This window comes from Dendropsophus ebraccatus, chromosome 3, assembly GCF_027789765.1.
Source record: "Dendropsophus ebraccatus isolate aDenEbr1 chromosome 3, aDenEbr1.pat, whole genome shotgun sequence".
NCBI classification, from domain to species: Eukaryota; Metazoa; Chordata; class Amphibia; order Anura; family Hylidae; genus Dendropsophus; species Dendropsophus ebraccatus.
In genome coordinates, this window is record NC_091456.1 from 116,933,746 (window position 1) to 116,952,608 (window position 18,863).

Consider the following 18,863-nt stretch of genomic DNA (forward strand, 5'->3'; position numbering starts at 1 on the left):
ATCGTAACAGGAAAAGGGTCCACTAAGATGATTGAGCAAATTAAGGCGGCACATAATGGCAACCGTGAAGTGCTGAAGTTTGCCGGACTAGAGCAGGTTAATGTGCCCAGAAAAGGGGGAGACAGTTATAAAAAAAACTCCTAAAAAGAGAAGCCTGTCTCCCCCTTTTCTGGGCACATTAACCTGCTCTAGTCCGGCAAACTTCAGCACTTCACGGTTGCCATTATGTGCCGCCTTAATTTGCTCAATCATCTTAGTGGACCCTTTTCCTGTTACGATTGAGTGGCGGTGTTTGCGGAACAGTGTGAACAGCCTTCTAATAGTCTTGCCTATGTAAAACATGCCACAAGGGCATGTTATTACATAGACAACATAGTCACTTTTACAGGTTATCAATTGCTTGACCTGCCATGATTTACCACCTATATTTAAGTGCTCTATAGCTAACATATAGCATACACACTCTGTGACACCCCCTTTACACTGAACAAGCAGTAGTGAACTTAGATATGCCTTGCGTAAGAAATACAGAAATCAGAAAATATAGTAAAGAGCCCACTAGTTTTTAGGGGGCTGTGGGATACAATCTGTTGGTGGCTGCACCTATATACACTCTGTGACACCCCCTTTACACTGAACAAGCAGTAGTGAACTTAGTTATGCCTTGTGTAAGAAATACAGAAATCAGGAAATATAGTAGAGGGCCCACTAGTTTTAGGGGGCTGTGGTATACAATCTGTTGGTGGCTGCACCTATACACACTCTGTGACACCCTCTTCAAACTGAACAAGCAGTAGTGAACTTAGATATGCCTTGCGTAAGAAATACAGAAATCAGGAAATATAGTAGAGGGCCCACTAGTTTTTAGGGGGCTGTGGGATACTATCTGTTGGTGGCTGCACCTATATACACTCTGTGACACCCCCTTTACACTGTGGAAGCAGTAGTGAACTTAGATATGCCTTGTGTAAGAAATACAGAAATCAGAAAATGTAGAGGTCCCAATAAAATAGTACTGAGCACTTCTTAGGGGTCTGCATGCAACACCTTTCTGCCAGTAGCCAATCACCACAGTGTGCTGCTGAAATCGTGGTAGCTGCACTGCAAGTACCAGCCAGCAGTCTGTAGTAATACAAAAACTATTTGAAGCCCTTACAAGGGCTGTTTGGTTGTTTCGCTAGTATTCCCTGCCTCCTGGAACGCTAATTCCCTCCTTAAAGCTCTCCCTGACCAGCAGCAGCTCTTTCCCTAATCTCTTCTAGCATGCATGTGAGCCGAGCCTCGGCGGCCAAGATTTTTATATGGCATGGTCATCTGATCTGGCCAACCAATTGCTGCTATCAACATGTGATCGCAGGATGTACCAAAGAGTGTCCTGCATGTTTATTAGCTGAGAAAAAGCGGATAATGAGATTTTCTCGAGTATTGCGAGATGCTCATCCGAGTAACGAGTATCATCGAGCACCTAATACTCGAACGAGTACCAAGCTCGGATGAACATGTTCGCTCATCACTAGCCTTTACTAAGAAATACAGAAATAAGAAAATATACTGGTGGTCTTGTCACAATAGTGGAGGCTGTCGTATACAATCTGTTGGTGACTGCAGCTATTTAGTGTATGACACCCTCTCACACAGGGCAATTAGCAGTGAGCTCGGAAGTGCCTTCACTAAGAAATACAGAAATAAGAAGATTTACTGGTGGTCTGGTCACACTAGTTTTTTGGAGGCTGTCATATACAATCTGTTAGTGAATTCAGCTATTAAGTGTATGACACCCTCTCACACAGGGCAATTAGCAGTGAGCTTGGATATGCCTTCACTAAGAAATAAGAAAATATACTGGTGGTCACACTAGTATTTGGAGGCTGTCGTATAGAGTCTGTGTGTAAGTGGTGGTCTCTGGTTTATGCCACCTGTTACACAGGACAATGAGCAGTGAAGTTCTATGCAGGTGTACTACAAATCACAGCAATACAATGTATGACAGCAGCAGCACCAGCCACAAAATAATACAATAGTACTGAGCACTTCTTAGGGGTCTGTATGCAACACCTGCTGTCCCCTTTCTTCCAGCAGCTGATCACCACAGTGTGCTGCTGGAATTGTGGTAGCTGCACTGCAATCCCTAGCCAGCAGTCTGGAGTAATACAAAAAACAAAACATTTTAAGCCCTTACAAGGGCTGTTTGCTTCTTTCTCTAGTATTCCCTGCCTATTGGAATGCTAATTCCCTCCCTAACACTCTCCCTGACAAGCAGCAGCTCTGTCCCTATTCTCTTCCAGCATGCATGTGAGCCGAGGCTCGATGGACGAGATTTTTATATGGCAGGGTCATCTGATCTGGCGAACCAATCACTGCGATCGACATGTATGGGTCCCACATGATCGCAGGATGTACCAAAGAGTCTCCTGCATGTTGATTGGCTGAGAAATTGCATCCAAACTTACAGGAAACGGATGATGCCATTATCTCGAGTATCGCGAGATGCTCGTCCGACAAACGAGTACCATTGAGTACCAAAATACTCAAAAGAGTACCAGCTCGGATGAGCATGTTCACTCATCACTTGTTCTGTGAGGAGTTCCGCCAATGGTGCACCCTGACGGGATGGCCAGACTCTCCACTGAGGACTTTGTTTCGTCAGGGACTGTCCGACGTTGTAAAAGACATGATGGTCAGTCACCCCACTCCCGACTATCTAAATGATTATATGACGCTAGCTGTGACCATCAATCATAGATTGAGGTAGAGGAAATGAGAGAGGGTGGGGGTGACGTTAGGTCAGTTGAGGTCAGCCCAGTTTCCTAAACAGGTTTTCAAGGTGCCCGAGCCACCCTCCTCTTCTGGGGTCCCAGAAGAGCCCACGGTCCTGGACAATGCCTCGGCCAGTAGAAAATTTCGTATGGAGAATTCCCTCTGTTTCTACTGTGGGAATTCGGGTTACTTTCTAAAGACATGTCCATTAAAGCCATCCCAGAAGCCGGGAAACGCCAGTGCCTGAGTGATAGTCCGAGGGTCACTCAGGCACGCAGGTACCTCCTAAAATTGTTCAAAAGTTTTTGTTACCCGTTACTCTGTGGTTTAAGGGTCTTTCTGTTCACTGTACAGCTATGGTGGATTCAGGTGCCGTCCTGAGTTTTGTCCAAGCATCAGAAGCCCATTCATTGGGTCTTTAATTAGTGCCATTATTTTATCCGTTTACTGTGGCTGGCGCTGATTCCAATCCTTTAAGGGCTGGTTTAGTGAACCACCAAACCCCCGAGGTTTCCATGCAGGTTGGCTTCCTCCATGGGGAGATTTCCTTTTTTGTTTTAGAAAATCTAGCAGCAGATGTGATTTTAGGGTTACCTTGGCTGCGCCAACACAATCCCGTGTTCGACTGGAGAACCACGGAACTAGTCAGGTCAGGAAGTTCCTGTGATTCCCATTTGTCCTCTATAATTCCCTGCTGTGTGTTCGGTCCAAGAATTGCCTAAGGTCCCTGAGTTCATTGCGGACTTTGTTAATGTTTTTACTGAAACTATCGCCGATGCTCTGCCCCTCACCGTCCGTATAACTGCACCATTGATCTAGTGTCTGGGACAGCTTGAGAAAGGGGCATATTAGACCCTCTGTGTCATCTATGGGTGCAGGATTCAGAGGGGGGTTCTGTCACATACCGACCTGCGCACCTAGCTCTCAGCTCTGCCGAGGGGATGGCGTCCCTGGATACAGGTAAGGCTGGTTGCTGGGGGCGTGCCAACAGCGTACCTAGCAGCCGCCCTGCACTTCTGGGTTCACACGGCGCCCAGAGACGCCAACAGCGTCCTTAGGCATCAGCAGGGCTAGTTTCTTGGGGGCAAGCCGTTGGCTTCTCTGGCAGCCAGCCTGCTGTAGTTGATTGTAGACTCGGTTGGGGCTTCACCGCCCCCGGCCGATAGGCATCAGGTGTTATGTTTAGGGCTCAGTGACTGACAGCTGACCTGGCCAGTTAGCTGTCAGCACTTAGTCTTCTGCTCACTATAAGTTTCAGCCCCGGCATTTCCCCCTTGCCTGATAGCGCCTTGTGCCTTGACCTAGCATTTCCCTGATCATGAGATATAGTTATTCTGACCTTTGGATTTTGTGACTCCTGACCTTGCTTCTTGGATTTCGATTCTGTACCTTCGCTGCCAGATTGTTGCCAACCCAGACTTCTGACCATTCTGTTATTGTGTGAGTTTGTCAGCACTCCCCGAACATGAAGATGAGATTAAAACATAATCAATAATAAACATCTACTATTCCTTGAATCCAGCGTCCGGCACACGCCAGGACTCGTGCACCCCACCCATCTTGTTCATTCACTTGGAGCTGCACAACCATCTCTATTGGGTGAGTTGATCCTTATCCACATACATCCATGCTTATATTGTGTGAGTTTGTCTTGTCCTTGTTTTGTGTTACACTGATTACAGCAGAGGGAACGTTGCACATTTGTCTGCAGTAACCTCTAGTACTGTTGTGGCAAGTAGGTAGGGCCAGCTGGGGCGGGTGCCAGTGTTAGGGCTGCATTCGTCTGTTGTCTTCCCAGACCCCCACCTAACTGCTGCATTATGATATTTTGTGCTACTGAAAAGGTATATATGTTGCACTATTTCGCATTGCTAAAGGGGTATATTGTGCTGGCTATGTTATGTTGACTGGTGAGGCTGGAGAATAAAACGTTTTAACCCCTTAGGGACCAAGCCTATTTGAGCCTTAATGACCAGGCTCATTTTTCAAAATCTGACCTGTCTCACTTTATGCGCTTATAGCTCAGTGATGCTTTAACATATGCTAGTGATTCTGAGGCAGTTTTTTTGTATCATGTGGTACTTTATGTTAGTGGCAAAATTTGGTCACTGTCTTGCGTGTTTTTTGTGAAAAACATCAAAATATCATGAAAAATTTGAAAAATTTGCACTTTACGAACTTTGAAATTCTTTGCTTCTAAAAAAATAAAGTCACATGACAAAAATTCGTTTCACTTTTTTAGGGTGTTACGGGGCTTAGAAATGTATAAGCAAATTATCAAATTTTCAAAACTGATTTTTTTAGGGACCAGTTCTTTTTTTTTTTAAGTTGATTTAGGAGGCTTGTATACTGGACACCCCCATAAGTGACCCCATTTTGGAAACTAGACACCTTAAAGATTGAATCTAGGGGTATAATGAACATTTTAACCCTACAGGGGCTGGAGGAAAGTATTCACAATTAGGCAAAAAAAATGGAAAATAGAAATTTTCCAGTAATATATTTGTTATGTTTAAAGTATCTCATTTTCATAATAAGCATGAGAGAAAATGCACTGCAAGTTTTGTAACGCAAGTTCTCCTGAGTACAACGGTACCCCATATGTGGCCATAAACCACTGTATGGGCACACACCGGGGCTCAGAAGGGAAGGAGCGCCAATTAGCATTTCCAGTTCAGATTTTTCTGAAGAAGTTTCTGAGCGCCAGGTGCGTTTGTAGTGCCCCATGTAGTGTCAGCAAAATAGAACCCCCCAAGAGTCACCCTATTTTGGAAAGTACACCCCTCAATAAATACATCTTGGGGTGTGGTGACCATTTTGACCCCACAGGTATTAAAGGAAAGTATTCAAAAGAAGACAGTAAAAATGAAAAAATAGAATTTTTCCAATAATATGTTTGTTTAGTTTGAAATTTCTCAATTTCATGAGGAACAGGGGAGAAAACTCACCCCAATATATGTAACGCAGGTTCTCCTTAGTAGAACGGTACCCCATACGTAGGCATAAACCACTGTATGGGCACACAGCAGGCCTCAGAAGGAAGGGAGCGCCAATTAGTATTTTCAGTGCAGATTTTTTTTAAGAAGTTTCTGAGCGCCAGGTGCGTTTGTAGTGCCCCTGTAGTGTCAGCAGAATAAACCCCCCCAAAAATCACCCTATTTTGGAAAGTACACCCCTCAAAGAATACATCTTGGGGTGTGGTGACCATTTTGACCCCACAGGTATTAGAGGAAAGTATTCAAATGAAGACAGTAAAAATGAAAAAATAGAATTTTTCCAATAATATGTTTGTTTTGTTTGAAATTTCTCAATTTCACGAGGAACAGGGGAGATAACTCACCCCAATATGTGTAAAGCAGGTTCTTCTGAGTAGAATGGTACCCCATATGTGGGCATAAACCACTGTATGGGCACACAGCAGGCCTCAGAAGGAAGGGAGCGCCAAGTAGCATTTTCAGTGCATGATTTTTCTGAAGAAGTTTCTGAGTGCCAGGTGCGTTTGCAGTGCCCCTGTAATGTCTGCAGAATAGAACCTATATATGGGGATATATGGGGTGGTAACGGGCAAACTGGGGTGGCGACGGGCAATCTGGGTGGCGACAGGCAATCTGGGGAGGCAACGGGCAATCTGGGGAGGCGACGGGCAATCTGGGGAGGCGACGGGCAATCTGGGGAGGTGACGGGCAATCTGGGGAGGTTGCGAGCAATCTGGGGTGGTTGCGAGCAATCGGGTGGTTACAGGCAATTTGGGGTAGCTACGGGCAGTCTGTGGCAATCTGTGGTGGTTACGGGCAATCTGTGGTGGTTACGGGCTGTCTGCGATAAGTTATGGGCTGTCTGGGATGGTTACGGGCTGTCTGGGATGGTTACGGGCTGTCTGGGATGGTTACGGGCTATCTGGGGGGGTTACAGGCAATCTGGGGAGGTGACGAGCAATCTGGGGTGGTGATGGGCAATCTGGGGTGGTTACAGGCAATCTGGGGAGGTGATGGGCAATCTGGGGTGGTTACAGGTAATCTGGGGTGGTTACAGGTAATCTGGGGAGGTGATGGGCAATCTGGGATGGTTACAGGTAATCCGGGGCACTTGACTTTGGTGACAGGGGTAAAAAAGTGCCGACACCATTTGGAAAAAGCTATCAGCGGTATATAGTATATACTGCTAATCACTTGTGCTGGGACCACACCGGGTGGTCCCCGATCATTGCCCCATGCTCTCCGCAACCTCCGGTAGTGGAGAGGATGGGGCGTTGATCATTTTTAGGAATCCATCACTGTGAACAGAGTCTGTTAACAGTGATGGCGACGGCCATCTTGGATCAGATGGCCGCCCAGGGTGGGGAGGGTCAGTGACCAGGTCACTAGGTTTAATTCTGGGGACAGGGGGGGACATGTTTACAACTCCTCTCACCGTGGATTCACGGTGAGAAGAGATGAAAGCGTTCAGCTGCGCTGGCAATGTCTGTTACCAGTGGCCGCCGTTATACTGGTAATAACGGCAATCGCCGGTGAGGGGACTGGCCGAGACTGAGCCCACACTATTCCCCAACCCCTCAGCTACCTCTGATAGCTGAGAGGAGGGGGCTGCGGGTGTTACCGACACCGCTGCACTATTCTGCACCGTCGCCATAAAGAGCTGATGGCAGCAGTATAGAGCCCATTAGTGATCGCCGTAAAAATCCGTATCGGTGGTCACTAATAACATAATACATGTATTCTCTGGGTCACTACGGTTACGGCGATACCACATTTGTATGGTTTTTTTTTAACTATTACCGCTTTGGTGCAATAGAAACTATCTTCCTAGCAAAAACCCACAAAAACTGTTGCCACATTGCAAGATCCAAAGCGTTCTTATCTTTTGCGCGACAGAGCTGGTTTTGGGCTTATTAAGATCTGTAGTTTCTATTGATACCAAGTTTTATATGTATATGACTTTTTGATCTCTTTTATGACGTATTTTCTAAAGTGGATTGATAAAATACAGCTATTCTGGTACTGTTTTTTTATTTTATTTTTTACAGCGTGTGCCGTGCGGTATAATTATTGATATCGTTTTATAGGATTATGTATAGGATTTGTGTTTTTGATCACTTTTATGTAATGTTTTATAGTGTATGGGGAATGTAATGCATTTTTATTATTGGGGTGGCTGGGGGGGCTGTGTTGTGTTTGGTGCACATTTTTTTTCACTTTTTTTTACTTTTACACTAGTGTAAAATACTTAGATCACTGATACAATACATTGCAGTACCTAATGTACTGCAATGTATTGTATCATGCCTCATGCTGACAGGCAATAGCCACGGCAACCCCAGTCAGCATGAGGCATCTCCATGGTGAACCCAGGGACCTTCATTAGACATCGGAGGACCGGACGGCGCCGTGGGACATCACGATCACGTAAGTGACCCACGGCATTGACCGGAACCCGCTAGATGCCGCTGTCATGGTTTGACAGCGGCATTTAATGGGTTAAACTGCTCGGAGCGGAGAGTCCTCCCCCGCTCTGCTGCCGCCGCCGGTCAGTCACTTATTCCGATGCATCCGCCGTTAAAAGGCGTACGCATTGGAGTAAAGCCCATTAGTGACCGCCGTTAAAATACGTGCGGCGGTCACTAAGGGGTTAAAAGCACTGACTCTGTGCTGTGTATTTACCTTCCATATTTATGTTAGGAGGTTTTTTTTTTTTAATTGGAACAGATTTTTTATATTTACAACAGGATTCTGGGGTAGATACATAAAAAGTATATGGTTTGGGAGAAACTTCAAATGGATCTCCATGTCATGTGGTTCATGTGATAAAAGTCTCTAAAGCACAAAACATTTAGGGCATGCTAGTTTTGGGCATATTTGGTGACATGATTCTGGCACATTTCTCATTTTGGGGGAGAGTTATGAAAGGATGTAAAACATGGGTCTCCAAACTGCGGCCCTCCAGCTGTTGCAAAACCACAATTCCCATTATGTCTTAACAGTAATCACCAATCACAGCTCAGCTTCCAGTTCTCGTAAAATGAAAGAGGAGCTGTCATTGGTTTCTATTGTAAATTTACACCAGTGTATATTTTACACTCTTTGATAAATCTGTCCCTTTGTCCTAAGACTGATATTTTGTATAAACTGTATTGATGTTTAGATATACTAATGCTTTTCTTTTGAGGTGTTTTTAATTTTTCTTTATAATTTGCTATTTTATTACTATGGAAGTTTTCATAACTGTAATCTTTGCTGTCCAATAGGAGGAGTGCAGAAACTTTGTAAAAGTCCTTCTTTTGCACGGAGAAACCCTGTTTGCTTGTGGAACAAATGCTTTCAATCCCATATGTGCAGACTTCAGTGTAAGTAATTGTATTTTTTTTCAGACTTCAGTGTAAGTAATTGTATTTTTTTTCAGTATATAAGAATAATCTTTTGTCACCCAAACCAGAATATAGTACATATATAGTACATAGTAGTACATCATATAGCACATCATAGTACATCATACTAGGTTAAACAATACATTTTCTTGTAAGAGCCATTGCAAAAATATTTGAATTTATTACACTGACCAACTCTTTTTTTCCCTTGTGTCACCTATAAATTTTTATTTAGCAAAGTTACTGAAACATAATAGTGTTTTAATTTTTTCCCCAATGCATTTTTATTTAAAAACATGGCATATAAAAAAATGCTATAAACAGAGCAGGTGAAGTGTCAAAAGGAGGCACGCAGGCCTCAAGAAGGGCAGTTACTTTGCTTGTAGAGCATGTACATTTTTATTAATTTTTGTGCTTTAGGAAGCAAACACATTGTACAAACAATAGCCACTAAAATGATATGAAGAATTATACTAATGACAGCAGCTGACTGAATAATTTAGTTCCTGAAGTCTAGCTATCTGTTGTGTACTGCCACTGCATTCCTGTAAAAAAGGAAGGAATTCTGATCTCCAATGTAGTGGAATGTGTAAGCTTGCAGCCGTCAATAGCAAGGTTGGTAGATGACGTTAAGCTAAGGTGAATGTAATAAAGTGCCACGTGCACTTCAATGCCACATCTACTTTTGATATGCTAAGTGATCTCTTTCAAGTAGTGCTGAACTTTAGGGCAAGTAAGCCAGATATGCGAAAGTGTCCTGGAATGAGTATTGCATCTACTGTAATTATGACTATCCAGGATATTAGTTTTCATCAAAGAGTGAGGAGTTTTGTACCATCTTGTTACTAATTTATGAAAGTTATCTTCACACAATGTGAGAAGCCGTGGGCATGCTTGACAATCTGTGAGACTGTAGAAGAAGGTAGTGTTTTATTCCTTTTCCCACACCACAATAAGGGATGGTTTAGCTACTGCCTCACTGACTAATAGTATTTTAGATATCGTGGATAAGGGACCCTTAGGGAGGCGTTCCATATTCAGGTAAATATCCAGAAACAAGGCTTCCCAATAAGTGCATAAAATGTATGTATAATCAGTAGATTATACATCAGTAGAGTATACAATGCTGATTCTATATCTGCAATTTTTATCTTTCTATGTTCTTACATTCCTTTGCTATAAGCTAAGTAGTCCTCTACATTATATTCTTGAGCTAAGTAGTCATCTCTATGCATCAACATGGGCAGTTTGTAGGCTTGCAACAGTGAAATGCAAAGGAGTAGATAACTACAAATTACAGATTTGGAATAAAAAAGTCCCTTTAACCCCTTCAAGACCCATAACATAACTATATGTCCTGGGTCGGGTAGCGGGGTTCAGAGGGGGGCCACACGGCGTCTTAACTGCCATGGTCCTGGCTGCTACTAGTAGCCTGGGACTGCAGCAGTTAGCGACCATCTGCCTCCGTGGTGGTCTAGTAGTGCAATCGCGGAGGGTCGATCTGTTCAACTTACCCCGCTGGGCCTCCCGGCTCAGTAATCAACAGATCTGGTCTGTAGCAGACCAGACTAATAGCTGCTTTTAATCAAAGATCTGTCCTGGGGTCCATTCGGCAGGGGATGCAGGTATTGTTTTAAAAACGACTTTTAATCCAGCAGCGCTGTGTCTAATGGCCAGGGCTTACATTAGTATATGCATTAGGCTGGCACAACCTCTCCTTCCCTCCTCCCCGCCCTCCTCAGCATTGGGAATGATCCAGGAACATTAACTGCTGTTTGAGCTTTGCACAGGTGTCTTAACGATCCAGCCCATGTTCATTATGCACACAGAAGGGAAATAGGAAGCAATCTGCCTGGAGCATTCCTAATCATGAGGAGGGTGGGGAGGAAGGACAGAGTGGGTGTGCCAGCCTAATGCATATACTAATGTAAGCCCCGGCCGTTAGACACAGCGATGACGGATTAAAAGTCGTTTTTAAAATAATAACTGCATCACCTGCCGAACGGACCCCAGGACAGATCTTGGTTTAAAAGCAGCTACCGAAGGTACAAGTGGTTTGGGGGGGACAGATTGTGGGTACAGAGTCACTTTAAAGAATTAATCTAGGGGTATAATGAGCATTTTGACCCTACAGGGGCTGGAGGAAAGTATTCACCATTAGGCCAAAAAAAAATGGAAAATAGAAATTTTCCATTAATATATTTGTTAAGATTAAAGTATCTAATTTTCATAATAATCATGAGAGAAAATGCACCCTAAATTTTGTAACGCAGGTTCTCCTGAGTACAACGGTACCCCATATGTGGGCATAGACCACTGTATGGGCACACAGCGGGGCTCAAAAGGGAAGGAGTGCCTATTAGCAAAGGAGTGCCTATTAGCATTTCCAGTTCAGATTTTGTTGAAAAAGTTTCTAAGCACCAGGTGCATTTGCAATGCCCCTGTAGTGTCAGCAGAATAGAACCCCCCCATAAGAGGGCTTCAAAACCGGCCTAGACAAATTCTTAGACCAAAATAATATAAATGCATATGTATAGAACCTATCACCCCTCCCCTTCCCTGTATCCATCCCCTCCTTGGTTGAACTTGATGGACATGTGTCTTTTTTCAACTGTATTAACTATGTAACTATGTAACTACTGTATGTAACATAATTCACCCCATTTTGGAAAGTACACCCCTCAAAGAATACATCTCGGTGTGTGGTGACCATTTTGACCCCACAGGTATTAGAGGAAAGTATTCAAACGAAGACAGTAAAAATGAAAAAATAGAATTTTTCCAATAATATGTTTGTTTAGTTTGAAATTTCTAAATTTCACGAGGAACAGGGGAGAAAACTCACGCCAATATATGTAAAGCAGGTTCTTCTGAGTAGAACGGTACCCCATATGTGGGCATAAACTAATGTATGGGCACACAGCAGGCCTCAGAAGTAAGGGAGTGCCAATTAGCATTTTCAGTGCATGCTTTTTTCTGAAGAAGTTTCTAAGCGCCAGGTGGGTTTGCAGTGCCCCTGTAATGTCTACAGAATAGAACCCCCCCAAAATTCACCCCGTTTAGAAAAGTGCACCCCTCAAAGAATTTATCTTAGGGTGTGGTGAGCATTTTGACCCCACAGGTATTGGAGGAAAGTATTCAAAACTAGACCGTAACATTTTTTTTTTTTTTCCAATAACATGTTTGTTTATTTTGAAATTTTTCAATTTCACTAGGAACAGGGGAGAAAAAGCATCCCAACATTTGTAACAGAGGTTCTCCTGAGTACAATGGTACCCCATATTTGGGCATAAACCACTGTATGGGCACACAGCCGGGCTCAGAAGAGAAGGAGTGTCATTTTAGTTACAGGCAATATGTGGGTGTTTACTGGCTATCTGGGGTGGTAATGGACAATCTCGGGGTGTTTACTGGCTATCGGGCAACAGGCAATTTGGTGTTATTATGGGCAATCTGGGGTGGTTACGAGCAGTCTGTGCCAATACGGGGTGGTTACGGGCAGTCTGGGGTGGTTATGGGCAATCTGGGGTTGTTTACTGGCTATAGGGGGTGGTTATGGGCAATCTGGGGGTGTTTACTGGCTATCTAGGGTGGCAACGGGCCATCTGGGGTGACGACGGGCAATCTGAGGGTGGTGATGGGCAATCTGGGGAGGTGACGGGCAATCTGGGGAGGTTTACAGGCAATCTGGAGAGGTTACGGGCAATCTGGGGAGGTGATAGGCAATCTGAGGAGGTGATGGGCAATCTGGGGTGGTTGCGAGAAATCTGGGGCCTTTGCGAGCAATCTGGGGGGGTTACAGGAAATTTGGGGTAGCTATGGGCAGTCTGTGGCAATCTGTGGTGGTTACGGGCTGTCTGGGGGTGGTTACAGGCTTTCTGGGGTGGTTACTGGCTATCTGGGGTGGCAATGGGCCATCTGGGGTGGCGACGGGCAATCTGAGGGTGGTGATGGGCAATCTGGGGAGGTGATGGGCAATCTGTGGAGGTGACAGGCAATCTGGGGAGGTTGACAGGCAATCTGGGGAGGTTACAGGCAATCTGGAGGGGTTATGGGCAATCTGGGCACTTGACTTTAGTGACAGGGGTATAATAGTGCCGGCACCATTTGGAAATAGCGATCAGCGGTATATAGTATATACCGCTGATTGCTTGTACTGGGACCACACCGGGTGGTCCCCGATCATTGCGCCATGCTCTCCGCAACCTCCGGTAGTGGAGAGGATGGGGCGTTGATCATTTTTACGAATCCATTACTGTGAACAGAGTCTGTTCACAGTGATGACGGTGGCCATCTTGGATCAGATGGCTGCCCTGGAAGGGGAGGGTCAGTGATCAGGTCACTAGGGTTAATTCTGGGGACAGGGGGGACATGCTTTCATCTCCTCTCATCGTGGATTCACGGTGAGAAGAGATGAAAGCGTTCAGCTGCGCTGGCAATGCCCGTTACCGGTGGCCGCTGTTAAACTGTTAATAACGGCGATCGCCGGTGAGGGGACTGGCCGGGACTGAGCCCTCACTCTGCTCCAACCCCTCAGCGACCTCCGATAGCTGAGAGGAGGGGGCTGCGGGCCTTACCGGCGCTGCTGCACTATTCTGTGCCATCGCCATAAAGAGCTGATGGCAGCAGAATAGAGCCTATTAGTGATCGCCGTAAAAATCTGTATCTGTACCTTTTTTAACTATTACCACTTTGGCGCAATAGAAACTATCTTCCTAGCAAAAACCCTCAAAAACTGCCACATTGCAAGATCCATAGCGTTCTTATCTTTTGGGCGACAGAGCTGGTTTCTGGCTTATTTTTTGCGGGAAGATCTGTAGTTTCTATTGATACCTAGTTTTATATGTATATGACTTTTTGATCTCTTTTATGGCGTATTTTCTAAAGTGGATTGATAAAATACAGCTATTCTGGTAGTTTTTAAAAAAAAAATTTTTTACAGCGTGTGTCGTGCGGTATAATTATTGATATAGTTTTATAGATTGGGTCGTTATGGACGTGGTGATACCAAATATGTATAGGATTTGTGTTTTTGATCTTTTTCATGTAACTTTTTATAGTGTATGGGGAATGTAATGCATTTTTATTATGGGGGGGGTGTTTTGTGTGTTTGGTGCACATTTTTTTTCACTTTTACACTAGTGTACATTATTGTACACTAGTGTATTACTAATCACTGATCATTGATCACTGATACAATACACTGCATTACCGATGTAATGCAGTGTATTGTGTATAGTTCCTGACAGGTATCTGTTAGCCCATACCTCTGTATGGCCGAGCAGAGGCATATCCATGGTGAGCCCGGGGACCTTCATTAGGACCCCGGGATCACCATGGAGACCGTCGGGTGCCGGACTTCGCTGCAGGACTTCTGATCAAGTCAGTATACCCGCGGCGCCGACCGGAACCTGTTAAATGCCGCTGTCAAAGCATGACAGCAGCATCTAACGGGTTAAACTGGCCGAAGCAGAGAATCCTCCGCTCTGGGCAGTTTTAGGGGGGTCAACTGTCACGCTGACAGCTGATCCCCCGCATTGCTGCTGCCGCCGGGCGGTAGTTTATTCCAATGCGTCCGCCGTTACAAGGCGTACGCATCGGAATAAAGCCCATTAGTGACCGCTGTGAAAAGGCAGCATGGCGGTCACTAAGGGGTTACGGAAGATTTTTTAAAAAGGTTTTCATTTTTTACCAACCGGAAGATAGCTAACATGTCAGTTTTACCATAGGGCGAATGGTGTAAACACAACCCCTCTCCCCAAATAAAAAATAGTGTTTTATTTTCAATTTCACAGCGCAAATAATTTTTTTTCCACTTTGGCAGCATATTTTACGGAAAAATTAAGTCTTCCATTGCAAAGTACAATTAGTGGTGCAAAAAATAAGAGCTCATGTGAAAAAAAGGTGAAAAAAAAGGAAGTGCTATGGCCTTTTAAACATGAGGAGGAAAAAACCCCCCGCAAAAGTGAAAATTTGCCCAGTCCTGAAGGGGTTAAAATAAAACCAACAAACCAAAGGCCTGTCTGAGTGAAGGAACAAATCCTAATAATGTAAAAGTACAATGCTAAATTGGATTTACTAGGTCTGATAGTTAGAAGATTGAATCCATCTGAGCCAAACTGAATCTATTCTAGAATTAGGGAGGAGTGTGAGAGGCTATACACCGCTCCATATTGGAAGCAAAATTAACTGAATGCAGAAGTTCCGCTCTAGTAGGGAAATTAGTGGACAGTACCAGGCAATTGTTCTCAGCTGCTTGGAGAATATGAAATGTTATAATTTGTTCATCTTTAGACGATCCACAATACCAAAATATAAAAGTGTCAGATTAGGAGACCAAAGTATATAGTGTTGTTGCACATCAAAGATCAGCTCCCTAATCAGAAATTTGTAACCCATGGACACAACCAGAATATGTGGAGAATATCCTCTGTTGCCTCTTGACATCTCCAGCATAAACTTAATACATTTGGATAAATTAAGCCAGAATAATAGTAATAGAGAAAGAGGGAAAAGAAGAAAAAAAGAGTCCTATAGGCCGATCTCCCTTTTAAAAATCTGTGCTACAGCTCGTGCAAGAAGGTTAAAACCAGTTCTTGGACAGTTGGTTCATGAAGATTAGAAGGGCTTTGTGCAGGGGAGAGTTATTAAACAGAATATTAATAGATTGTATCAGAACCTACAAATAGGGTATTGTGCGGGTTCCCACTTCATCCTTTCGTTGGACGCAGCTAAGGCATTTGACAGGGTGGAGTTGGATTTCTAATGGATAGTAATGGACAAATTTGCTCTAGAAAGGAATTATATAGAGATGGTTAAAATGTATAATAAAGTAAGAGCATTAGCAGTGGCGCCGCAATGATGAGGCGACCTGAGTCGTCTGCCTCAGGCGGCGCCACCAGCTGTCATTATGGGGACGGCATATGGCGGATTATAATATGGGCGGTTTATATAATATGGGCCCACATTATAATCTCCCACTGATTCCCGGAATGCATGTACCGGAGTCAGCCCGCGCCCGGGCAGTATCTGTAATTAGATGCTGGGAGTGGGGGAGACTGTATTCATAAGCGCCGCGCTGTAATAAATCAGCCGCGTAGTGCTGTTACTACAGCGTGGCGCTTATGAATACAGTCTCCCCCGCTCCCAGCATCTAACTACAGATGCTGTCCGGGTGCGGGGGGGACTCCGATACATGCATTCCACGGAACGTGGGAATGCAGCCTTAGTCCCCCGGGTGATGCGTGGCTGCCGGAGGTGTCCCGTCCTGTCCCCAGCAGCGTGCGCATCAGAGAGCTCCCCGTGCGCCGGAAGTCACAGCCACAGGCGCACGGGGAGCTCTCTGATGCGCGCGCTGCCGGGGATAGGACGGGACACCCCCGGCAGCCGCACATCAGCCGGGGACCAGACCAGAGAGGCTCGACGGGGGAACGGGGCATCTATAAGGGGGGGAAAGAGGGGGACCATCTATAAGGGGGGGGGAGAGGGGGACCATCTATAAGGGAGGGGGAAAGAGGGGGACCATCTATAAGGGGGGGGGGAGAGGGGGACCATCTATAAGGGGGGTAAGAGGGGGGCCATCTATAAGGGGGGGGAAGAGGGGGACCATCTATAAGGGGGGACCATCTATAAGGGGGGGGAAGAGGGGGGGACTATCCATAAGGGGGGAGAGGGAAGAGGGGGGACCATCTATAAGGGGGGGGGGAAGAGGGGGGACCATCTATAAGGGGGGGAAAGAGGGGGACCATCTATAAGGGAGGGGGGAAGAGGGGGACCATCTATAAGGGGGGAGAAGAGGGGGACCATCTATAAGGGAGGGGGGAAGAGGGGGACCATCTTTAAATGAGTGGAAGAGGGGAACCATATATAAGGGAGAGGGGGACCATCTATAAGGAAGGGGGGAGAGGGGACCATCTATAAGGGAGGGGGGAGAGGGGGACCATCTATAAGGGAGGGGGGAAAGAGGGACCATCTATAAGGGGGGAGAGGGAAGAGGGGGACCATCTATAAGGGAGGGGGGAGAGGGGGACCATCTATAAGGGGGGGGGAGAGGGGGACCATCTATAAGGGAGGGGGGGAGAGGGGGACCATCTATAAGGAAGGGGGGAGAGGGGGACCATCTGTAAGTGAGGGGGGAGATGGGGACCATCTATAAGGGAGGGGGGAGAGGGGGACCATCTATAAGGGAGGGGGGAGAGGGGGACCATCTATAAGGGAGGAGGGAGAGGGGGACCATCTATAAGGGAGGGGTGAGAAGGGGACCATCTATAAGGGAGGGGGGAAAGGGGGGACCATCTATAAGGGAGGGGGGAGAGGGGGACCATCTATAAGGGGGGGGGGAGAGGGGGACCATCTATAAGGGAGAGGGGACCATCTATAAGGGGGGGAAGAGGGGGACCATCTCCTAAAAGATCAGCACCCTCCTCTCCTGACCTCCTCTTTGCTGCTGTGACCTCCCCTATAAGATCAGCACCCTCCTCTCCTGACCTCCTCTGTGCTGCTGTGACCTCCCCTATAAGATCAGTCCCCTCCTCTCCTGACATCCTCTGTGCAGCAAGGGACCAAACATTATGTTTACTGGGGACAGCATTGGGGGGGGGGCAGTATTGGATTATAATGTGGCCGGATTGATGGGGGGGGGGGGCAGTATTGGATTATAATGTGGGCGGATTGACGGGGGGGGGCAGTATTGGATTATAATGTGGGCGGATTGACGGGGGGGCGTCATCCTATAGTTCGCCTCGGGCAGCAGAGAGGCTAGAATCACCCCTGAGCATTAGTAACAATAAATGGTGAGTAGAGATGAGCGAACCTCGAGCATGCTCGAGTTCATCCAAACCCGAGAGTTCGGCATTTGATTAGTGGGGACTGCTTAAAGGGGTTTTCCAGGAAAAATTGATTTTTGGCATTAGGAAAGGGTTAACCAAGGTTAACCCTTTTCTAATATACTTCCCTAACATTACTTGTCAGCTCTAGGAGATCCCCCAGCTGGTCATGTGAGTTGCCTGCTCCTGAGCTTCTGACTTCCTGTCACATCCCGGACCATCTGTGTCTGTGTTTCCGGTTTGGTGACGTCACTCCTGTGTCTGCTATGTGTCCTCTGATAGAGCTGGAAGCTGCTGAGTCCTGTGTGTGGAGAGGGGGAGGGACTCAGGTGTTGATGCTTTCTGATTGGCATCCACAGTCTCTCTGTCTCCAGAGTGAATCACACAATGCTGCAGCAGGCTGTATCCCTTCCAGACAAGGAGCAGTGAGAGTCACTGTGGGAGGGAGATGCTGTGTGTGTCTGTGCTGCCGATCTGATAGCTCTCTCTGTCACAACACAGAAATCATCTCCACCCCATCCTAAGCCCCCTCCCCCCTCCACACACACACAGGGCTCATGGGATGTCAGTGTGAACCTTCCTATAGATAGAGCTGCTGCTGGTGTCCTCCTATGTCTGTGGAGGGAGGAGGTCGGGACAGGGGTGGAGAGGAACTCTGTGTGGCAGAACACTGTTATGGTCTATGTTCCTCAGCTTCTTCAGCCTCTGCCTGTGGAGCAATGGTAAGTGTCAGGATTACCATGCTCACTGACCAGGGTTCACATCCTGTCACAGTTTGATTTTTTTTTTTCTTTTCCAAAGTGCTAAATATTATGGGTATTGTATTTCCTCTACAAAGAAGAAAAACTGAGGTATTAATACAAACAAAATGAATTTTCAAAGAAAATAATGCTTTACTGACAATACCTATTAACTGCCCT

General features: G+C 45.8%; 1 protein-coding gene across 5 annotated transcripts in view; it reads left to right on the forward strand.

Annotated features, from left to right (window-relative positions):
• The window catches only part of SEMA6B (semaphorin 6B), a 683,939-nt gene that overhangs the window by 347,468 nt on the left and 317,608 nt on the right, over nucleotides 1-18,863 (forward strand). For all 5 annotated transcript variants that reach the window (XM_069964532.1, XM_069964533.1, XM_069964531.1 and 2 more), the window contains one exon: nucleotides 8,999-9,097. In XM_069964532.1, the coding sequence (XP_069820633.1) occupies nucleotides 8,999-9,097 (99 nt within the window). The remainder of the gene's footprint in view (nucleotides 1-8,998; nucleotides 9,098-18,863) is intronic.